The sequence below is a fragment of the Setaria italica genome, chromosome III (assembly GCF_000263155.2).
Source record: "Setaria italica strain Yugu1 chromosome III, Setaria_italica_v2.0, whole genome shotgun sequence".
In the NCBI taxonomy this organism is placed as follows: Eukaryota; Viridiplantae; Streptophyta; class Magnoliopsida; order Poales; family Poaceae; genus Setaria; species Setaria italica.
The window spans coordinates 44,221,017-44,244,420 of record NC_028452.1 but is presented as its reverse complement, the minus strand read 5'-3'; the positions used below and the strand labels follow the sequence as shown (position 1 = coordinate 44,244,420).

The 23,404-nt window shown below is 43.0% G+C and overlaps 3 protein-coding genes across 3 annotated transcripts; 2 read left to right on the top strand and 1 right to left on the bottom strand.

Moving 5' to 3' along the window:
- The first annotated feature begins 8,849 nt into the window (after window positions 1-8,849).
- On the top strand, window positions 8,850-12,600 carry LOC101762420 (leiomodin-2). The gene is made up of 3 exons (XM_004962774.4): window positions 8,850-9,146; window positions 11,674-11,801; window positions 12,090-12,600. Exons 1-3 carry the CDS (start codon window positions 8,993-8,995, stop codon window positions 12,372-12,374), a joined length of 567 nt encoding a protein of 188 aa, XP_004962831.1. The 5' UTR covers window positions 8,850-8,992; the 3' UTR covers window positions 12,375-12,600.
- A 979-nt stretch (window positions 12,601-13,579) lies between these two features.
- LOC101762004 (acyl-CoA-binding domain-containing protein 4) lies at window positions 13,580-18,835 on the top strand. The gene is made up of 15 exons (XM_004962773.3): window positions 13,580-13,809; window positions 14,208-14,411; window positions 14,510-14,587; window positions 14,763-14,858; window positions 14,970-15,036; window positions 15,126-15,187; window positions 15,313-15,452; window positions 15,770-15,896; window positions 15,973-16,087; window positions 16,343-16,431; window positions 16,669-16,752; window positions 16,825-16,968; window positions 17,100-17,255; window positions 17,655-17,714; window positions 18,451-18,835. The coding sequence occupies exons 1-15, from the start codon at window positions 13,804-13,806 to the stop codon at window positions 18,607-18,609; spliced, it is 1,587 nt and encodes a 528-aa protein (XP_004962830.1). The 5' UTR covers window positions 13,580-13,803; the 3' UTR covers window positions 18,610-18,835.
- Window positions 18,836-19,321: 486 nt separating this feature from the next.
- LOC101761591 (tryptophan--tRNA ligase, cytoplasmic) lies at window positions 19,322-23,264 on the bottom strand. The gene is made up of 11 exons (XM_004962772.3): window positions 22,918-23,264; window positions 22,696-22,815; window positions 21,885-22,070; window positions 21,721-21,772; window positions 21,467-21,619; window positions 21,003-21,095; window positions 20,733-20,813; window positions 20,494-20,565; window positions 20,104-20,172; window positions 19,888-19,998; window positions 19,322-19,645 (listed from the first exon to the last, which is right to left on the bottom strand). Exons 1-11 carry the CDS (start codon window positions 23,151-23,153, stop codon window positions 19,595-19,597), a joined length of 1,224 nt encoding a protein of 407 aa, XP_004962829.1. The 5' UTR covers window positions 23,154-23,264; the 3' UTR covers window positions 19,322-19,594.
- Window positions 23,265-23,404: the final 140 nt, after the last annotated feature.

Below are 23,404 nucleotides of genomic sequence, written 5' to 3'. Positions count from 1 at the left end.
CTCTTTTCATGTTCCTGATGTTTCTTATATTCCCGATCTGACCATGCAGCTCATGTCCGCTGGCCAGCTCATTGATCTTGACTGTCGTGTTATTCTTGATCCTGATTTTTGTTATGTTCAGGATCGTCGCACGGGTCAGCTGGTTGGTACTGGCCCTCGTTGTCATGATTCTCAGCGTCTTTGGGAGCTTGACTGCTTCGTGTTCCTTCCGCTACGCCTGTCAGTCTAGTTGGCTCCGCGTTGGCTGCTTCGTCCATCTCGTCTTTTGATTAGTCGCATCATCGCTTGGGTCATCTATGTGGCTCTCATCTGTCTAGTTTGATTCGTCGTAGTCTTCTAGGGTTAGTTTCAGATCATGAGTCTTTACCTCAATGTCAGGGTTGTCGGTTGGGCAAGCAGATTCAGCTTTCCTATCATTCTAGTGAGTCTGTGTCACAGCGTCCTTTTGCTCTTGTTGTTGGGATACGAGGTAGGCTACACTAGCGCAAATCAAAATTTTCTACCGCGTAAACTAGGAAAACTGTCGTATAAGGATCACGGGATTACCACTCGACGCAATGATGTGAAAGATGTAAATTCGCGTTGATGCAGCGAAGTCGATCAACGTAGTCGTACGTAGTCGATCACGTCGACGTCCAGCAGCTCCTCAGCAGCTCGTCCATGTGCAGCAAGATCGCCCTCGTGCCGCGGCTCGTCGGCGGCTCGTCGTAGCTCGTCGGCGGCTCGTCCAAGTGCTGCAGGTGCAACACCTTCAAGGTATCCACATGTGCAGGGAGGAAGCGTCGCAAGCCGGACTGCTAGGTCCGCGAGTTGCAACAGGCGAGGGTGTGGGAGGCGCAGCAGATGTGTTTCACAAAAAGGTGCAAACCCTAGGGCGCCCCCACCCCTCTATTTATAGAGGTTCCTAACGGGCCTCTGGGTCCGAGGCCCATTAGTGCTTCTAAACCTAATCCAACTCGGATCGCATCCGAATTGGGCTTCCAGTCCCTTAAGTGTGTGACTCTATGGGTTCGGATACGTATAGACATGGCCAGAGTACTCCTACTCGGCCCAATAGTCGGTAGCGGCCTCTAGCAAGACGTGCCAACTCCTATACGCACACGAAGATCATATCAGACGAACCATCACAACATTATATAAATGCTATTCCCTTTGCCTCACGATATTTGGTCTAGCTTCATGCCGACCGCTCTTTCTCGATCCTATGATTCGGAATCCCTTTGTAGGTTAACTCTTAACCGTATGTAGCATGGCCATGCATTTTCGGATCCGATCACTCGAGGGGCCCAGAGATATCACTCTCAATCAGAGAGGGGCAAATCCCATCTTGATTGACCATGTCTCATAGCATGCTTCTTGACAAACCCGAAAGGTACCTTTATAACTACCCTGTTACGGCGTAGCGTTTGATAGCCCCTAAGTAAGTCGATCCACATCTTGAATACATGCAACAATCTCAGGTCTAAGGACAAAGTGTATATGTTGTGTAAAGAGAGAACTACTTCTCGTGTTGGGTCAGTCCTAGCACGTGTCTCCACATGTGCCCACATTATTAGTTCAACATCTCCATGTCCATGACTTGTGAAACATAGTCATCAACTAATACATGTGCTAGTGTAATATTCATGTGTGTCCTCACATGAACTCCGACTATGGACAATTTTAGAATAACCATACAAGTAAAGAGTTTCACATATAATTCACATAATTGCAAATCAATTCAAGTAGCCTTTAATGGATATTCAAGGAACACAATATAAATCATGGATACAAATGTAATATCATCATATCTATGATTGCCTCTAAGGCATACCTCCAACACTTGTTCACTCGGATGTCTAGGGTCCTGCTCCCTTTGTTTCTAAAGGGGGCCATCGATACTATATTATATTCATAGATGATTTTTCTCGTCATACATGGATTTATTTTATGAAACATCGTAGCTACAAGACTTTTACTACTATGATCCGCACTCATTTTGACACTTCTATTCATGTTTTTTGTGTTGATTCTGCAGGCGAGTATCTTTCTGTAGCTCTTAATCAGGTTCTCTCTGAGCAAGGCACTCTTACTCAATTTTCTTGTCCTGGCGCCCATGCTCCGAATGGTGTGGCCGAGCGCAAGCATCGTCATCTTCTTGAAACCGCTCGTGCTCTTATGCTTGCTTCTTCTGTTCCGCCTCATTTTTGGGCTGAGGCTGTGTCTACAGCCACTTATTTGACTAACATTCAACCTTCTTCTGCTTTTCATGGTGAGATTCCTTTTGAGCGACTTCTAAACCAGTCGCCTGACTATTCCAGTCTTCATCTCTTTGGCTGTGTGTGCTATGTGTTTCTTGCACCACATGAGCGCACGCAGCTGACTGCTCAGTCCGCTGAGTGTGTTTTTCTTAGCTATAGTTCTGAGCATAAGGGCTATCGTTGTTGGGATCCGGTTGGCCGTCGGATGCGGATTTCTCAGGATGTTGTATTCGATGAATCTCATCCTTTTTATCCTCGTCCTTCTTCTGATGTTTCCCCTACATCTTTGGTTGATCCACTATCCTTCTTAATATTACCTGATACTTCTATTGCTATCACACCTTTATCACGCCAGGTTGCTCCTCCAGTGGCTCCCCCTGTAGTCTCCTCGCCTGCTCATCGTGCTGATGTGTTCTCTTCAGAGTCTACTTCTTTGGACTGTCCTATTGTGGCTCCTGATTTTTCTGTAAAGCCACCGGTGACACATGTCTATACTCGTCGTGTTCGGTCTTCTGATGCGCCGTCTTTTTCTAATGTGCCATCCTCTTATGATGTGCCCTCTTTGTCTGATATACCATCTTCTCCTATTGAGGCCTCTCTTTCAGATGATTCCTCTCCTGAGTAGCTTTTTCGTCATAGTCATCATCTTCGTAGACGTCCTGATTATTATACTCCTTCTGCTTATGCTGCTCCTGTTCTTTCGGAGCTAGCATCTTATCGTGATGCTCTTCCTCATCCCGAATGGCAGCATGCTATGGCTGAGGAGATTGCCGCTCTTGAGCGCACTCACACGTGGGATCTTATTCCTCGTCCTGCACATGTGCGTCCTATTACATGTAAGTGGGTTGATAAGGTGAAGACCTGCTCTGATGGTTCTCTTGAGCGCTATAAGGCTCGTCTTGTTGCTCATGGTTTTCAGCAGGAGCATGGTCACGACTATGATGAGACTTTTGCTCCTATTGCTCACATGACCACTATTCGCACTCTTCTTGTTGTGGTCTCTGTTCGTGAGTGGTCCATCTCTCAGCTTGATGTTAAGAATGCCTTTAATGGTGAGCTGCGTGAGGAGGTCTATATGCAGCCGCCGCCTGGGTATTCTGTTCTTGAGGGTATAGTTTGTCGTCTTCGTCGCTCGCTTTATGGCCTAAAACAGGCTCCTCGTGCTTGGTTTCAGCGTTTTGCCTCTGTGGTCACTACTGTTGGTTTTTCTGCTAGTGCTCATGATCCTGCACTTTTTGTCCACACTTCACCATGTGGTTGGACTCTTCTCCTTCTCTATGTTGATGATATGATCATTACTGGAGCTGAACCTCAGTATATTGACTTTGTCAAGGCCCGTCTCAGTGAGTAGTTTCTTATGTCTGATCTTGGTCCTCTTCGTTTCTTTCTTGGGATTGAGGTTTCTTCTAAATCTGAGGGCTTCTATCTATCTCAAGAAAAGTATATTCAGGATCTTCTTGATCGGGCTTCTCTTACTGATCAGTGGACTATTGAGACTCCCATGGAACTTAATGTTCATCTTCGAGCCACTAGTGATGAGCCTCTTGAGGATCCCACTCGTTATCGACATATTGTTGGGAGTCTTGTTTATCTTGGTGTTACTCGTCCTGATATCTCCTATGTTGTGTATATACTGAGTCAGTTTGTTTCAGCTCCTACTCACCATCATTATAGTCATCTTCTTCGTGTCTTACGTTATCTTCGTGGGACTCTTTCACGTCGTCTATTCTTTCCACGCTCTAGCTCCTTACATCTCCAGGTATATTATGATGCTACATGGGCTAGTGATGCCTCTGATCATCGATCTCTTTCTGCATGTTGTATTTTTCTTGGTGGTTCCCTTATTGCTTGGAAGACTAAGAAGCAGGTAGCAGTTTCTTATTCGAGTGCTGAGGCTGAGTTGCATGCTATGGCGCTTGTGATGGCAGATGTGACTTGGTTACGGTGGTTGCTTGAGGATTTTGGTGTTTTAGTTTCTGTGTCGACTCCTCTTTTGTCTGACAGTACATGAGCTATCAGTATTGCTCGTGATCCGGTGAAGCATGAACTTACTAAGCATATTGGTGTGGATGTTTCTTATACACGATCACAAGTTTAGGATGTGATTATTGCTCTTCAGTATGTGCCTTCAAAGTTGCAGCTAGCTGATTTCGTTACAAAGGCACAGACCCGTGTTCAGCACATATTTTGTCTCTCCAAACTCAGTGTTCTTGACCCACCATGAGTTTGAGGGGGGGTGTTAGATGTATATATACTGTTGATATTTTACCTTTTCTATTAGGGGGTTTTGTGTATATTTTCCCCTCCCTGTACCTGTATATATATGGGCCTAGTGCCCCTATTATGAATACAAGTGCTATTCCTAACATAATATAACCTCTATACATGAAGCCTTGGATGCGACTATTAGGGAAACTCTCATTATAGCAACAATCATCACAAACTAGCATGTCAATGAATAAGTTTCAGTCAAAATTGCATATAACTGATAAATACAGTTGAATCTCAAAGTCCCAAGTAAGTCAAAAGCTTGAGGTTTAGTCATGAGCTCCTTCTTTTTCAAAAATAATATAATAGTGTAGAACCTCCATTCTTAATCCAATGACACAATATGACTTGTAGAAATAAGCCGATGAACGTAAACTATAAGAAGTTCATTCACAAAGACATGTTCGCTATCCATATTTTCATGACTTTCTTCTCTTTCACAATAATAACCCAATCAGATATGAGTGCCTATTAGAAGAAACCACATTCTCAATCCAACAACAACTGATAACATAACTGTACAAATTATTCTCATGTTGATCCACACATCACCCATCCAACTCATTTGGAATAAATCACATTTTCAATCCAATGACAACAAACCACATAACTAGATAAATTATTCCCATGTCGATCCACACATCACCCATCCAATTCCCTTGGAAGAAATCACATTCTTAATCCAAGGATGACTGACGGCATAACTGGACAAATTATACCCATGTTGATCCACACATCACCCATCCAATTCCCTTGGAAGAAACCGCATTATTAATCCAATGATGACTGACGACATAACTAGACAAATTATTCCCATGTTGATCCAGACATGACCCATCCAACTCCTTTGGAATAAACCACATTCTCAATCCAACGACAACAAACGACATAACTGGATAAATTATTCCCGTGTTGATCCGCACATCACCCATCCAATTCCTTTGGAAGAAACCACATTATTAATCCAATGATGACTGGACAAATTATTCCTATGTTGATCAACACATCACCCATCCAATTCTCTTGGAAGAAATCGTATTATTAATCCAATGATGACTGATAGCATAACTGGACAAATTATTTATATGTTGATCCAGACATAACCCATCCAGTTCCCCAGTAGTGCCCCCCTCACGAGAATTTTGATCGGGGTACCTGTACTGAATGGGCGCGCGCGGAGGCGAGGGAGGGCATGAAGGAGCTTGGACGAGCAAGCAGAAGTCACAGCAGTCCCTCCGCATCGAGCGGGCGATAGAGCTAACCGAATTCCTGTGCAAGCAATCTCGGAGAGAAACCTCATCTCCTGCAATGCACAACCGTGCGACGAATCACAACCGAAAACGAGAAATCAAAAGCGGTTGAACATCCCAGAAAAGATCATCGGAGCAAGAAAGCGTCAAACCTTGGAACGGTGGAGGAGGAGCAAGACGAGGTGGATGGAGCGGCGAACGGGTGCGTCGCGCTAGCTTCACCCGCACTTCCCGGCCGGTCCCAGGTGGACGGAGTTGCTGCCCCAGCCGTGCGGCACCCCACGTGGCTCGCCACTGCAGCCTCCCACCGTCCCGTGGTCCCGCCTCCCGAGTAGTTGGCTCTGCCGGCTCCCGCGTCGGCTCGAGCGAGCCAATTGGCTTGAGGGAGAGGGGGAGCGGGGGCGGCTGGGCAAGGACGTGAAGCGATTTGGGAATGGCGGAGGCAGACGATCGCCGGCTTATAGGGGAAGGAGGGAGGGGGCCTGCTAGCCTTCAGTTTTCTTTCAGACGTCGGTTCGCGACTTCGCGTGGCCTGGGCCCGGCTTGGCTTTGGGCTTTTGCTGACTGGCTCAGTCAACATGTTTAGCGCTGGCTGGTTTGTTTAGCGCTGGCTGGTTTTCTTACGTAAAGGAACCTACATCTTCAATAGGGATTTTTTGTAACGAGTTTCAATTGTTAAATATTAATGTTGCAACTATTATTTCTGCATGTTTAACAATGAATGTTGCATAAAACATAGTGTTCATGTTGCGGCGGGAATGTTCTATCCCGGAGTCAAACGACGTAGTCATTTTTTCACATATTTTTTTAATATTGCAACTATAGATTTTTGATGTTGCAGATGTTTTGTTTCGATATTGCAACGGAGTGTCTGATGGAAAAATTCATACCGGACATCTGGGCACTAGCAATGCCATTTTGATAAATTTCAAGAGCATTTAATATGACCGAAGGGGAAGCTCCTGCATGTTTTTTATAATTTTTTTTATTTCAGACTCATTTACTTCACTCGGAGTCGAATCCGGACCTGCTGGGTGCTACTCAGTTGTTATAGGCCTTGTTTAGTTCACCCCCAAATCCCAACTCTGGCACTATGTAAAAAGAAGATTCCCCATCACATCAAACTTGCGGTACATGCATGGAGTACTGAATGTAGACGAAATCAAAAACTAATTGCACAGTTTTGTTGTACTTTGCGAGACAAATCTTTTGAGCCTAATGAGTCAATATTTGGACAATAATTCACAAATACAAACGAAAACGCTACAGTGTTGCTACAGTAATTTGGGCACTCCAAAGCAAGTCCATAATATCACAAAGTATTTACCCCACCGTTTCATGGCACCGTGGCAATAGAGCAATATTTTATTATCATAATATCAACGTTATATAAAGGAAATAGAGATACATTAAAAAATGATAGGTCTTTTAAAATTTACTTTCGCCTCCATCTAGCTCATGTGCCAAATGCTAGGACGGGCAAGAACTCAAATCAAATATAATTGTAACGGTTGCTACAAGTGTTTTAGACTACTGTAGCTGCACAGCACTGTAGCCTAATGTTCGGCTGTACAACACTGCAGCTGCTGCTGCCCGTGTTTTAGCCTACTGTAGCAGCTGCAGCAGCTAACCGGAAGTAGCACAATCAAACACGCTAGCAGTAGCGGTTCCCACGTCCATCCATTTACCCGATGAACGGATCAAATGACTACATAGAGTCGAACAATGAGAATACATCAGGTGAACGATTACTGCGCTCTACGGTGACGCACAGTGCATTCTCATCCAGTAGGCAGATTCCCGAGACACACCAGACCAAATTGCTTAGGTGGGTTATGCACTTGTCATAGAAAAACTTAAATGAAACTAATCACGTTGGAAAAAAAATCACATGGCAAAAAATGGCTTCTCTCGAGTTGCCCCCTAGTCTCTAGATTATAATGGGGGTAATTCCATTTAGAAGAAAGTTGTTATCCATGGCTTTTTATTGGTCCAAACTACTTGCATTTTGAAATCTTGTATTTGAAGTTCAAGACCTGAAGGGTGAGGATGTAAATCTCTTACACTTGCAATATATAAAAAAAGTCTACTATCTCTATTCAACATCCTCAAGATTCCCAATTGAAAGTTGAAATTCATAGATGGAAAGCTCTCCTAACATCTAACGAAAAGTAACATATTTTTTAATTGGCTTAGTTATATATTAGCCTAGAGTTGCAGATGGTGTTAATGTCTCACGACTATATGAAATGAGTATGGAGTGGAACATATATAGATGCTAAAGATTGCATTTCACCTAGTACCCATCCAGATTTGAGTTCGTATTTAGTCCCCAAATAAAATGTATGTTGACCACCTTAGATAATTCCGAAATCTAGAATATTTTTTTTATCTAACACTTCACTATTTTTCCACCCCATAGATCTAAGACGAATTCACAGGATCATTGTTTTAAAGGCGATAAGGCGACCTTGGAAATCTGTGCACGCCTTGTCGCCTATGCGAAAAGACGGCCGATTTCCCAAGATGGGCAGGACCCCTGAACGCCTAGACGACGCCTTTGAAATAATGCCCATGATCACTTGAATCAGGGGAACTTCTTGAGAAAAAGAGAATAATTACGCAATACCCGAGTGTTTTTGAGATTTCCAATACTTTCAACCATCCAACATTATGATCTATGCTAGATTAGATCTAAATTTATGCTAAGAAAATAAAATATGATGTTAGCGAAGGTTCTGCCAACTATTTTTACACAGCACCTTTTCTAAAAAAAGTTACATGGAAATTAATTGTTAGTTTCAATGTAAACTAGCTCTAACAAAATAATAAAAATTTTCATTTGTTGGTACGCTATAAAACACTTAAGTTTTTCTTACCACTATAATCACCATCATAACAAATCTTAACACAAACACGAACCACTAAAAATTATTTTTGAAGAATTGAACCACTAAAATTTATATGTTGGAGTCTTCTAAAGCATGAAATGAAATTTGAACGAAATTGAATGGAACGAAAACGATGTACTAGCCATCAAGAGAAGAGCACGGAAATGACTTCTCCCTACGCTACTCGCTACGGGCCGGAAACCCAACACGTCGCGCACAAAACCGCCGACCAAAGCTCGCGCACACGCGGCGGCCGCCTCGCGAACCCACCCGCCGCGCCCTCTCTCCCATTCCCCACTCCCCCGTTCGCCGGCGGCGGCGGCGGCCGGAGGCCCGAAGGCGCATGGGCCAGGCTCTGCGCCGCGCCTCGGGCCGCGTGAGGCCCCCTCCTGCGCCCTCGCCCCCGGCGAGGCCCCCTCCCCCGCCTCCGCCGCGGGCACCGCCGCCGGCCGCTGGCGGCGCGCCGCAGGACCGGGTCGACACACCCACCAATGGCGGTAAGAAAGCTTCTGCTACTCCTGGTTTCTCCCCTCTAGGCACTAGCTTGCTCGCCCGTGTTAGATCACGTGACGGAGCAACGCCCTGCTACTGGTCGTCGACGCGGCGCTGCTAGCGCCCGGACGTCGGATGGGAAACATCTCATCAGACTTTCCGTTGCAACATCAAAATACAACATGTGCAAAAAAAAAAATATATAGTTGCAACATTGGGAAAAAAAATAAATATGCCGTTCGATTCTGGGATAAAGAACTCCTGCCGCAACCTGAACACTGTGGGGTGTTTGGATCCGTCCATGTCACATCGAATTCGGAGGCTAATTAGGAGAACTAAACATGAGTTAATTATAAAACTAATTACGCAGACAGAGGCTAATTCATGAAACGAATCTATTAAGCCTAATTAATTCATGATTAGCACATGTTTACTGTAGCATCACATTGTCAAATCATGAACTAATTAGGCTTAATAGATTCGTCTCGCGAATTAGCCTCCATCTGTGCAATTGGTTTTGTAATTAGTCTATGTTTAATACTCCTAATTAGTATCTAAACATTCGATGTGACAGGGACTAAACTTTAGTCCTGGAAACTAAACGGAGCCTATGTTTCATGCAACGTTCACTGTGAAACATGCAAAAACAATAGTTGCAACATCGATGCTTAACTATTGCAACATATGTTGGAGCATCCGATTTTTCTTCTCCGTCCGGACGCCTGTGTCTTAGCATTACCGTTTTGCCTAGGTTCCTGGTTCACTGAAGCCTGCATTTCCTTAGGTTAGTAAGTCTTGACAGTATGATGTGGTTGTGGATTGAAGTCTACTTGATAAATTGAGGACCGAGAGTGGGTTGCTATGGCGATTTTGATTGCTTATGACTTACAAGCTAGCGCTTGATTCTGGACCCTTTTTTTGTCTTGTCTTGTGTCAAGGTCCTTAATCAGATTGGAGAAATGTATGCCGGTAATTAGAACAGGAACCGGTATCTTGGTCCATGGTGGGTGCTTGGATATTATGTTAATGTTCAATTGGAATGTGATATGTTTAAGTAGGTAGCGTAAACACTTCACTGAACCTAGTGTGACTCTATTAAGTTGAGTTATGTTGAATTTACAGCTGCGAATTACTAGTGGTTACAAATAGTTTTCAAAATTGAACTTTTGGCCAGAGTTATCACATCATACTAGTATTTTAGAGGATGGAAAGGTATGATAGTTTGTTGTGTGAGTTTGTTTACTGGGTACAGCACAACTCATGCAGTCCCTCTAGATTTTGGCTTAATGAGATGCTGGTGCTGGAGATTCTAGTGTTCCATCAGAATTCTATGCAACTGTTTGTTCGCAACCTTATTGCTTAATGAATTTGATAAGTTGCTGAGTTTGATGTCTTCTGTTGGTCTAACCAACTTCTAGGTTAGTAAACCATTTATCTGTAGGGGGCAAAGCACCTCTACCTGAACCATAGTCTGCATCATTATATATCATTGGGTTCAATTCAATTATGGTGCTACCCACAAATGCTCAAAAGCTCTCATGAAGTAATTGTTGTTTAATTCGGTAGTTTGTGAGGCCACATATGAAATTCTTGATGGGAAGTTGAGCTTTTCCCCAAAATAACACATTCATCTGTAAATGACACTACAGCTCTCTGTGAACTGTAGCTTGTTTTAAAACCTTGAATCAGTTAGGGTCTGCTGATTCCATCCTTGGTACTTGAAGCCCCACAAATATGTAAATCCTTTCTTATTTGATTTTCAAAGTGTCCTCAGGCACCCTAGATGGCCTAGATTACACTGTGTCATATCCATGCCTATTGTAAAGGTGAGCCTACCCTCTCCAACACAGCAGTCCTGTGTGTTCTTCCCTGCAATACAAGTGTTGACATTATTTCATTCAGTCCAGTGCTGAACCTTGCTAGGTACGGATACTAGTGTCAATGTGTTATCAAAGAAAGGAAGAGCACTAAGTAGTTCAGAGTAGACAAGAACTGACATCTCTTTTTTTTTTTAGCGAGGACAAGAACTAACATCTATCTGATCTGCACTCCAGAATATTTTAAACTGATTTGAGCAAGCAGTATTATCATAAGAAATAGGCATCAAACACCTTCTAATGTTCTTGGACATGGTCACTAGTGCCAAACTAGCCGGTAGTCAAGAAGATAAACTTTGAGATTTGATATAGTGTTTTTATGGCATTTGATTCTCTGAGTTGATGCTTTGAAGAAGGTCATTGCCCTTTTGGATTCAAATCTACTGCACTAAAACATTTGTGTGGGTGATTGGGTATGAGTTTTAACTAATCCCATTTGGGTTGTCTTTGGATAACGCTTATTTTAGTAGCTAAACTAAGCCTTCATGTATCCTTTTTTTCAGCATGACATGATTCAATGTTAATTGCAAATAAAATCTGCAATGTAACCTTTTTTTGGAATCTTCTAAAGCACATGTTTACTGGTTTCATAAGTCAGATTGTTGTGGTCTAGTTTTTTATTCACCAGTCTGTAATTTTTTGAAGTGTAATGCAGATGTCACAGTGCCAACAAAAAATGCCCATGCTGTACTTGAGGAACGTGATCCAAGTTACGACGAGATGCTTAAGCACATGGTTGGGAGAATCACTACTAAGCCTGGAGGAAAACCAGAAATGGGTAATGTAAGTCTTCTTACTCCAAAATGCTCTCCTTTGGTAATAAGATGCTGGAGGAAGGAATGCTTGCAACCATGATATATCTGAATTTTGAAAACTCTCATATTCCTTCTTAGATACTGATGTAGTAAGTATGTACTCTTCTTGGCTACCATTATATGGGATAAAAGATGGCGATAGATTACTTTGTTCTACAAATGTTCGAATTGATATGAATTGAATTGGCTGGGTCTCCACCTACACTAAACCCTCATTTCAGGGGAAACTTTGGTAACAGAGGTTGCTATGTTGCAGGCTTCCGTTGTACAGCGGTACGACAGGCCGCTCCCAAAGGTGAGAACATCGAAGGCTGAACCTGGGCAAAGCGGGAGCAGGCAGCTACCATCAGGAGCGCTGAATGTCCAGCACATCCAGGAGATCATCCAACTGTACCAAGGCAAGTCCAGCACCCACCACGGCCCGATGAGCGTGGACGACATCGCCTCAAAGTTCAGAGTCGAGGCCTCCGTCGTCCGGAACATCGTGCAGTCTGTCTCGTTGCCCCAGGACGAAACCCCCAAGAAGAAAGAGGAGTACTGAGAGTCCGTGTGACCCTGCGGCTGACACTAAGCCCTGTTCTCTGTTCTCAAGTTCGTAGTGCCTTTTAGGATTTTGTTTGTTGTTGTTGTTGCTGCCCCCTCTCCTGCTGGCTGCTGAGATGAGACGATGGAAATCGAAAATACGCGTGTTTCCGTACCTGAATAAAGATGACCGTCTGCGTTTTTTTTTACCCGACGGGCTTGTCATGCTTATGAGTTATGATGGATATGAACGTCTTTGAAAAGTGTGCTCTGGAGAACAGTGTGAACAGTCAAAAGCATACAAATCTAACGATGACTTGATGCTTTGCTTTCACATCCCTTGTGAGATGGTTGCTTTTAGCTTCTTCTTTTTATAAAAAAAATATGCAGCTGCTGTACAGGTGGATCAAACCATATTGACATGGCAAGGCAACTGTCGAACATACTACATGGCACATAAGCTGCTCTGGTGCCGTTGTGGCGTTGGTCCTAATCTTCAAGTTGCAATTGCAATCCTGCCAGAACAATTTGGTCAGCAACATCCACTACTGGTTGCAGCAACACGGCAGGACTTGTTTGCTCGTACAAGTTAGCTAGCAAGGCCTAAAGGTACAGTTGGATTAGTTGGCATTCGGGTTACCCGAAAAATTTGGGTCGGGTAAATCGGGTTTTTTTAACTGACACCCGAACTTTGCCCCTGAACAAATAAGAACCCGACTTTTTGGATACCTGATAATTCGGGTTCGAGGTTCCCCGATATACCCGACATACACTAAAGGGAGGAGATTAGAGCGACGATTTGCTGACTTCTGCTGCCGGCCTGCCACCATGTGGTGCTTCTCATCCTAAGCTTCTCGGCGTGACCTGTTCCCATCCTCTGTTGGAGTAATTGATTTGGAGTGGCTCGGATTAAAGAAGCTTGAGGAGGAGGGAACTGGATCAAAGCAACTAACGCACGCAATCCATTCTTCATTCTTGCAAAGCCGGGGAGGGAGGTGGAGAGGAGCTAGGCCATTCGGGTACCGTGGGCAAAAACCGGAATTACCCACAATATATTCGGGTTTCCAGAATTGGCACCCGAAGGTTAATTCGGGTTTCCCAAATTCCGGGTACTTCGGGTTCGGGTTTTTCGGATTCGGATTCGAGTATCGGGTTTTGTGCCCACCCCTCAGTTCGATGCAGAACGGCCTGAAGAAATCCCAACTCATTTCCGGCTGATCCGTGCCCGCACGAATCTCCACGCACGCCGCTCGAAGTCGCCTCCCATTTCGCGGGTCGCCGGCGCGCTGCACGAGCGAGCCCCCGCTTCCAGATCTCGGGCCTTCCGCCCCGGCCCTCCGGCTTGGCTCCGCCGGATCCAGAACCTTCTAGAACCCTGCGCAACGTCCTCCTCCTCCCCTCCGTCCGGATCTCGACGACACCTGGTGGGCGCGGCGCCGGGCGGCGAGATGGCGGTGAGTGAACCCCCTCGTGGAGGATTTGGTAGTGGATAATTAATCCGCTTTCAGCTTCTGGTCCGGTGTTTCTGGCGTCGCGGCTGCGGCGGCCGTCCGAGCTTTAGCGGCACAGAGGCACCACCATTCGGGAATCGTTGCTAGGTGCTAATGTCCGTGCACAAACTAGATGTTTTAAGCTCTTAAATCTTGGCATCTCCCGGGGCTCGTTTTCCCCTTTTCAGTCTGTTGTTGCTTGTCGATCAGCGTCTGTACCGTCTCATGATTGTGGTAGGCTCTGACAATGCTGTACATGAAGGTGCTGGTGCTTATTAGGACTACTTCGATGTGTGATCATAACTGCTTTTTAAGCTAACTGAATTGCTTATCGCGTTATCTTTTTTGTTTAACCTTGTTAGACTGTACAAGGACCAATGGCCATTGGGTCAGCTAGCCACAATGGCATCGCCCCTGAGGAGCCTAAAGTTGTCGTGGCGGAGAACGGGAAGGCTGTCGATGTTCAGGAGAAGGAAATTAGCATGGAAGGCTTCTGCTCCATAAGTGCCTACGATCAGTGGACGCCGCTCTCTGTCTCCGGACAGCTTCCGAGGCCGCGCTACAAGGTCCTCTTTGGTTTTGTTGGCTGCCTGATTGCACTTGCGCGTCTCGTGGACCTGTTGTGCCTTATTGATTCTGATGCATTTGTCTGTGGTGATCGCAGCATGGAGCTGTTGTGATTCAGCAGAAGATGTACGTCTTTGGTGGCAATCACAATGGCCGCTACCTTGGCGACACTCAGGTAGATTGGTCATCTTGTTTTGTAGTAGATTGTGCCTTTAAATGTTGTATTTTTGGTAGTTGCATTTAAGGTTCAAACAACTTGAATTGAGATGTTATAGAATCATCACCTCATTGGTATCAATCTTACTTACAACGGCATTGGTCTTCATACTGGAACCCTTGAATGATCATAGGTTCTGGATTTGAAAAGTTTGTCATGGTCAATGCTGGAAGCTAAATCAGAATCAGCTGAAGCAGTCTCATTTGCTGCATGTGCTGGTCATTCACTGGTAACCACCAAATGCTCTTTACACGTGAATTGAGTGAAATTGGCCATTTTTTCCCTATTGGTTAGCTTATAACTGTATAGTGTATTTGCATCTGGCTTTGCTATCTTCCAGATTCCATGGGGAAATAAGATCCTATGTCTTGCAGGACATAGCAGGGAACCTACAGAAAGTCTCAGTGGTTAGGATAATATGTTTCTTTTCTAACTACTCATTTCTCAGTGTATTCGTTCCTATTTCAGTATTGCTTATGCAATGTATTTGTGACAGTTAAAGAGTTTGATCCACAAACCTGCACTTGGTCTTCCCTGCGTACTTATGGAAGCTCACCGGTATGATTATTCTGTTTGTATTTTATCATCAGAAAAGCTTCTACAGTATTTACACATTCTACCTTACCTAAAATTTGCTTGATTTATTTTCCAAATCTGTGCTGACAATTTTCTATTTACTTTAGAGCTCACGTGGTGGTCAATCAGTGACTCTTGTTGGCGACACTTTGGTTGTGTTTGGCGGGGAAGGTCATGGGAGATCACTTCTGAATGATCTGCACATTCTTGACCTTGAGACCATGACTTGGGATGAATTTGAGACCACGTAAGTTCTATGAAGAAAATTTGTTCAGTTGGCTAACTGACATTAGTAATTTTTTTGGTACAAATGATTGTATTTTTATGTTCTGGGTCTGGGTCCCTACTGGATAGGAATGGTCCTCCTTCCTGTTAATGTTGAACTGGTTTCTTATAACTGTGGAGATCCAAACTTGAAAGTGACATGAGAATGATGCATATTTAGCTTGCAGTTGGTAATTACACTTGGTCTAGGACATGCGATGAAACTTGTATTATACTTGCTCTGCTTTGATGTGCAGGATCAATATCTGACTGTTTTAAAACTATGCTGTTGCTCTTCAGAGGCACTCCCCCTTCTCCAAGATCAGAGCATGCTGCTGCTTGCTTTGCAGAGCGATATCTTCTGATATTTGGTGGGGGGTCTCATTCTACATGTTTCAGTGACCTACATCTCCTTGACACACAGACAGTGAGAATTGATTCTTTTCTCTAAAGATGGTATGTGATCCTTTTGGGAGTCTAAATCAATCACTTTGTTGTTTCAGATGGAATGGTCAAGACCAGAGCAGCAAGGCGTTACTCCAGAACCAAGAGCAGGGCATGCAGGTGTAACTATTGGAGAATATTGGTTTATTACCGGTGGTGGAAATAGTAGGAAAGGTAACATTGAGATATCTCACATGTTTGTTACATTTATGAGTTATGAGACAAATGTGCCTTCTTTTGTACATCGTCCACTTTCTTTGGTTTAGACATCAAGCATTTTCTGATGAATCTGCCTAGCTGTCTATCTTTTGTATGCCAAATCATCTTCTTTTCTCTATTCTCTTGGAGCTGCTCTTTGAATAATATCATTTAACTTTCTAAAAGTATCATACAATAGTTCCAAGCTCACGTGCTTCTAATTCACTTCAGGTGTCACAGATACTCTTGTACTTAACATGTCTACTTATGAATGGTCAGTTGTCACTGGCCTTGAGGCCCGTGCACCCCCTACAAGTGAGGTGAGCTCATTTATATTCTGAGTACTCTATCCACTTGAAAAAAAGTTAGTATTTTGGGTTGAGGAAAAAACTTCCTTCGGGCTGCAAAGTTGAAATTGCAAACTAGTCAATGTTGCCATATATGGATTTAAGGATCTCATAATGGTAAAGGTCATCTGTAGCAAATTTCATTAATTGCATTCTACTTCAGTTATGGACTCTTTCTGCTACTGATGTTCAGAGGCTTCTTTATCACAGGGCTCAAGTTTAGTAATGCACACGATTGATGGAGAAAATTTTCTGGTGTCATTTGGAGGATACAGTGGCCGTTATAGTAATCAGGCATGCATCTCGATGAACACTCTACTGTTTCATATGTCCTTATATTTAGCTGAGAAATTCTTTTTTGTTTAGGTTTATGCCCTCAAGACAAGTCTCAAATCAAGTGTCCCGATTCAACAAAAAACTGAAACGGATATAAATGGCACTACCCCCATATCTATACCAGAAAATTCTAGCAGGAAAGTCATATTTGAAATTGAGGAACTTAAAGATAAGGTAAGGTTCAGTTTCATATATATGGTTTCTGTTCTTTTTTCCTATTAATAATTTGTGTGCTTGAACAGAGTTGCTGGATAGTTTCCTTGGCATATTCATTAATAGAATATGCAATTTCTTTTCACTTTCAGCCTGGCAATAGGGCAGATACCAGCAAAACCTCGGCACAAGTAGTTAAGGGTGAAAGAAACCAAATAGAGGACAGACTTAACCAAGAGCAGTTGCAGAGTCTCCACCTGAAGCAGGAACTAGCTACCGTGGAGAACAGAAATGCAGAGCTTACTGAGGCAAGATTTACTAAATTGCGCAGAAAATGTCAAATTATCAATATTATTTCCTTGCAGTGCCACGCTACTTACATGTTGATCTCTTTGTCCATGGCCTCTGTAGAAATTTCTTGTGACTGCCAATTTAAAAGTCACAATATAAGGCTCAACTAAACATGATTGAAAATATATTTTAAATCAATGCGATTCAATGAAGTTATAGGTTGCTAATGCTTATGCTTGAATTGAGCTCTTAAAAGCCAAATTATGAAATACATTTACACATACAAGAGAAATTGCAACATGTGATATACAGCATCCACCGTCTGTGTTATGACGACCTTACTTTCTGAGGAAGAAACGCCCTTTTAAGTTCTCAGTATCAATTTATATTTCTGTGCTCTGCTCACTGTTATGCAGGAAATCCACCTAGTTCTAGATCAACTTTCTGCTGAACAAATGAGGGCTTCCAAACTTGAGGTAGGCAAAAACTTGTTGGGCAGGATCTGAGTTCATGCTATAGCACTTGGATAATTTGGTCATCTTGATTGATATCTTATGCCATGCCATGAGTGGTTTTAGACAACTCAGGGTCAGGGGCGGATCTAGCACCGGGGCGGACGGGGCTCGAGCCCCTCCTACCGTTGCTAGAGCCATGGAGCCCCTCCTAAGCCTCCCCTACAAATTTACATCCATTGAAGCTTGAAAGGAGAGGCTAGAAGTAGAAGATAAAAGGGAAGAGCCCCTTCGAACAATTTTTTCTAGATCCGCCACTGCTCAGGGTTTCTTTGGAGTTTATCTTTTCCCTGAACTCATGTTGTTGACTTGTTGTCTAGAAATATGGTAAATGAGCATTTTAATTTAAAGCAGGGATAGGTTAATTAGTCCAACTCAGTGTAATCAGGCAAAAAATCAATTATTTGTCACCGACAATCACTAAATTGTGTTCATTGCCACCTTACTTATACAACTGGTGTAAGACTATATAACCAGAACAACTTTGTCCTTTTTCACAAAAAAGAAAAAGAAAAATAACACTAAACTATTTTAACAAAATAATGAAGTGACCCTTTTTCCTGGTGAGTCTCAGTTGTCATTTAGCACCCCTTTAACTCTGACCTGAAAGTTGTACAGTTTATTTGTGTCGCCTTTCATGTGCTGGTACTCCCTTTGTATTGAGATAACAATAACATGATCCCCCCTTGCCAATGGACAGAATGAAGTTTCAGATATTCAAGAACGGCTACAGAAGATGGATGTCCTACAAAAGGAGTTTGAATTGCTTCGTGGTGAAATAGACTCTGGGCCCAACAAAGCAGCTGCAGGCAGCGACCAGCCACCCCGTGGTGGGGGATTCTGGAGGTGGAATGGATAACTCCTTAAGCTGGAGTATCGGAGAGAAGATATTTCTAGAGTTGCATTCATTTCATTGCCATTTTCTCAAAATTTTGATGAAATATACGATATAAATACTTGGATGATAGATAGGAAGCATATATATGGCTTTACTGGTAAAGAACAGAATGTAAGCAAATTGCAGTTCCATCAGTTGTGCAAAGCATTGAAAGTCAATGTCATGTGTTGCCAGCATTTCTGAGTAATGCTTGTCGACATGTCTCATTTCGTTTCTGGCCTGACCATGGCATTGGAGTTTTACCGTGATCACCGAATGGCACACAGGTTGAACCATAAGCAGATTGTCATGTGAAAATGGTTATTTTAGACCACTTGAGCACTGCCCCTGGTAGGGAAAAAAAAGTTTTGAACATGATCTGATATCTGATAGTCTCATGTGCTATCTTTGATCATTTTTCTATCAGAGCACTGCCCCTGGTAGGGAAAAAAAAGTTTTGAACATGATCTGATCTCTGATAGTCTTATGTGCTATCTTTGATCATTTTTCTATCAGTTTTCAATATCCAATAAAATTGTGAAATGAAAGAGCTTTAAAAGACAATACATATTTTTTTTCTTATTCCAAACTGAATAATTTCAAATTATTGATAGTAAAAAAAATTCAAAGTTAAAGTTGCGACCAGAGAGCATGTCAATTTTAAGCAGAAGTTCAGCATTTTTTTGTCAAGTGGTTTCTGCTTCAAATCAATCCCATCAATCTCTTCTCATTCAACAAAAAGATCACTCAATCTTACATTGATGGACCATGATTGAAAATAAACTTAAATAACACCATCATGTATTGATTCAACAAAATCAACCTGCCACACAGGATGGTTGGCTAGGTACACATAAATCAGAGAAGGATATAAATCAGGGGAGACATTTATGGTAACCCCATTGTTCTACACATCCCTTAAATTATCCCAAAGAACAGCAATGTTCTTCCTGGTTTGTCATAATGTTTAGCCAAACATGTTGGGAAGAGGCCTGACTGCCATGAATGCATCAACCATCTGCACAAACAAAAAACTATTAGTGCAATCGACATGCAAAGATTTAAGCATCCCATTCAGCACATGTGGTCAGAGCTGCCTAAGGGACGTCAAGAACATGTGCTCTTGGGTATATCCTTGGGTGCATCCCATATACAAATACTAGGTTATGCAAGAGATGTGCATGTGTGCACACAGCGGTGATAGTTAACCAAGGTGCAAGGACCCGATCATGCGACAACTAGATCCGATAAATCATGTACCTCCTCGGTCACTTGAGCTCTAGCTCTTTGATGCCTAGCAACCAGCTCGGATAAAACTGCGATAAGTCGTTGCTTCACTTCACCAGTCAACATCCTTCCTTCTTTGTACTCCTGGTGTTCAGATTAAAAATGTAAGAGCAACTTAGTTTGTCATAAGTATAGAAAAAAACAGGAATGGCACCATGCAAATTATTTCTAGGAGTTGTAATATATTACCTTCTTTATGTGCTCAAGCTCATCATCATCTTCAAGGAAGAAGTTTAGGTACTTGATTGGAACGTCCACCTGAACATCACAATGAGAATTCACCAGTTAATTCGGTGTTATGTTTACAATAATTAAGTGAAATCTAGAATTAGTACAGGTAGATTACACAAATGAAAACATCTCGCAATTTTGAGAATTTTAGCACTTAAATATGGCATGAAAGGCTTCAATCAAACTATATGCATTCTAGAATTGGTAGCTTCCAGTGGTGAATTCATATTACTTCTTAAGTTTAACTTTTAAATTCCAGGCAAAAGTCGGCATATGGTGCATAATTCAGGCACACTATTTGATAAGCATTAACAGATGTTCAAGAATAAAAACAAGGAAAGGGCTTACATCAAGATTAGCTCCAAGTTTTCGGTGGAGCTCTATTGAGTCCTGCCCACCTGAGAAGGCATATTTATTCACCTGGAAAATAATGGGTAATATTACAAGCCAGTAGAACAAAAGAAATTACTCAAGGGGTAGTATTTCGCCCAGTACATTTTTGCCAAAATCTAAATCTAAATGGTACTAAAACATGTAATTGCTTGGTAAATATTTTTCTAGCTAAAAAGTTAAAGTTCAGGACAAACCTTTGTCTTTATTTGTTTAGCACTATCTGTAACATATATTGCAGTATTTGCATCGCTGGCTGACATTTTTGTGTTCTCCCCCTAAAAAAAGAAAGAAACAAAGCAACTCACATAAATAATAAAGTGAAAAAATGTATAAAAAAAACTCGACCACGGGAGGAGACTCCCTCGGGCTTTGTTCTAAGTGATAAAAATTATAACCATTCATAGTAGAAAAAAGAAAACAAAATCCCTAACTAAGTTAAAATATCAATGCCAAAGACAGTGAACCTGAAGAGCAGGGAAAAATCTTGATTCAATCAGTGATGGTTTCTGATAACCTATTCTGGGAGCAACATCACGAGTCATCCTAAAGTAAGGATCCTGCAAAAATACAAAATGAGTCAAACATTCAAAACAAAAACATAAACATGGAATAGCATTTTGATATCTTTAAATTAAAACAATTTGATACATTTTCATAAATTCTGAGAACCCATAATTTGCATATATTGGAGAGGCACAATTTAAATTTAGTACTGGAAATAACCAAGAAAAAGAACCAGTTCGAATTGTCAAAATATATTAATACTTTCCATAGAATGGGGCTCAATTGAACTTTAGTTCTGAAAAAAGAAACAAAAACTTGAATGCACTAATTCCAAAATTGTGCTGCCAGACATATGCATATGCAAGCAAGCTGATACAAAGCTAATTTTGCTAGTCACAATCATCATATGGAGGTATGTTTGTACCTGGTCAATGGCACATGGAATAAGGCACCGCAGTTGGTCTCTGCCAGAGAAGAGATGAGGAAATGAAGAAGGGAAGGATGGAACTGCCTGTACTGGAGGAAAGGTACACTTTCCTATGTGATCCTCAGGTGAGAATCCAAATATCCCTACAGCCTGTTGCTCAAGCATAAAAATAATTAGTTAGAATGATGGTTAAGGTAAGTAATCAAGCTCTGTAGTTTTCAAAATATTGTTCTTAATTCAACAGGTCTTACCTTATTGTATGTCACACATCTGGCAACTCTAGCCATATTTTCATAGAAGGCGCTGCAAGAAAAGTACAGAGGGTTATGACATATTAGCTTCCCACAGAATAAACAAATCTAAGGCATTTTCAGTCAAAACATTTAAATATTAGTATCAAGAGGAGTAATCTTACCCTCCAACGAAACCAAAATCTGTGAAAATGAAAGTTCTCTCAACATCGAAACCACATGCTATAATGTCTTTAGCATTTTCACGGGCAAGCCTTTTACTTTCCTCAATAGTCAAGTTCTTCCAGTAGAACTTCTCATCGTCAGTTAGCTGTATAACTAGGGGCACCTTGAATGCTTCCTGCAGATATCTGAAAACAAAAAGATCCTGATGGTTAATCAACAACACCCATGGTCACTTACAAAATCAGAACTGAGACTGATGTAGATTTATCAAAGAATAGTGTAGTGGGTGGATCTACTTGCATTTATGGAGAGCTGGAATCTTTTGTCTTACTATTGCTGTGGAATAGACCTATAAAAAATCTTAGCATTCTACTTTAGATCTCAAAGAATGTTTAAAAACCCGCAATTTCCTTGAAGGAACATGTTAAATGAAAATATTCCGGGACATGTTTTGCAAGACATCTGCATTCCTACCCTGTCCATCAGTTGATTTACCAAGTCGGAGTAACTACCACAAGGAGCGCCTCAAATTCCAGAACAGCTCCTATTTTTTTCAATTACAAGGATGACACATGCGTACACACCACCATAGCATCGAGAACAGATCAATTTTCGCTAGGTTCGTCAGTTCACTAATCAAGAGAAGTTTACATGTACCATTAGTGGATCCAAAGTGATATCTTCTAGTGAAAAAACATCACATGGTACGACCTCGCTGACACAGCATTGTCCAAGTACGCAACACATTCAGGAATCAATATAGACCAGAGGAGCTATGGCCGGAGATTTGGGACCGAGGACAATGCTTACTTGGTGAACATGAAGGGGATGAGGTGGCCGAGGTGCAGCGACTCAGACGAGGGCCCCCTCCCCGTGTACAGGTAGAACTTCTCGCCCTTCTCATACAGATCCAGTATGTCGTTAAAATCCCTGTAATAACAAAAAAAAATAGAGCACGCCGAAATTCGTCAGCGCCACCTCCTCTTCCGCGCCGAAAAGAAAAAGGCACGATCTTGCGGGGTGCCTCGGTACCGGTGGGCGAAGAAGAGGCCTCGGCGGAGGAAGCAGTGCGGCGGGCGTCCGGTGAGGCGCGCGACGCGGTCGACGAGCCCGTCGTCGATGCGCTGGCAGCCGAACTGGTCCACGAGCTTGTCGTAGTCGATGCCGCCCTTCCCCGCCGACACCTCCCACGGGTTCACCACCTGCTCCTGCTCCCCCTCCCCCTCCTCCTTCCTCACGGCCCCCGCCCCTTGCTCCGCCGCCGCCATGGCCGCCCGCAGCGCAGATCTCTCCCCCTTGCTCGCCGGCGGCGCGAGGGGATTAGGGGCAGAACAGAGCTAGCTAAACCTCGGGCTCGTGTGTCGCTGACGTGCGGGGCCCGCTGGACAGCGTGAAGCGAAGAGGTAGCTTGCCGTGTGCCCCCCGGGTGTCGGGTCTCGGGTTTTATGCTAACGGGTCAGGGCCGTCGCCCGAAACCGACTCCAACTAAGCCGCCGTGGGCCCGGATGCGGACCCCGGT

Bases quoted from the DNA above. Each gene is read 5' to 3' on its own strand.
- LOC101762004 (XM_004962773.3), top strand. The intron at 14,412-14,509 runs GTCCTCTTTGGT...TGGTGATCGCAG, and splicing joins TTCCGAGGCCGCGCTACAAG to CATGGAGCTGTTGTGATTCA. The intron at 16,753-16,824 runs GCATGCATCTCG...TTTTTTGTTTAG, and splicing joins GTGGCCGTTATAGTAATCAG to GTTTATGCCCTCAAGACAAG.
- LOC101761591 (XM_004962772.3), bottom strand. From the start codon at position 23,153: ATGGCGGCGGCGGAGCAAGGGGCGGGGGCCGTGAGGAAGGAGGAGGGG. The intron at 21,773-21,884 runs GTAAGATTACTC...CTTTTCTTGCAG, and splicing joins GATTTTGGTTTCGTTGGAGG to CGCCTTCTATGAAAATATGG. The intron at 20,814-21,002 runs GTTCACTGTCTT...TTCTTTTTTTAG, and splicing joins GATTTTTCCCTGCTCTTCAG to GGGGAGAACACAAAAATGTC.
- LOC101762420 (XM_004962774.4), top strand. From the start codon at position 8,993: ATGGGCCAGGCTCTGCGCCGCGCCTCGGGCCGCGTGAGGCCCCCTCCT. The intron at 9,147-11,673 runs GTAAGAAAGCTT...AGTGTAATGCAG, and splicing joins CGACACACCCACCAATGGCG to ATGTCACAGTGCCAACAAAA. The intron at 11,802-12,089 runs GTAAGTCTTCTT...GCTATGTTGCAG, and splicing joins GAAAACCAGAAATGGGTAAT to GCTTCCGTTGTACAGCGGTA.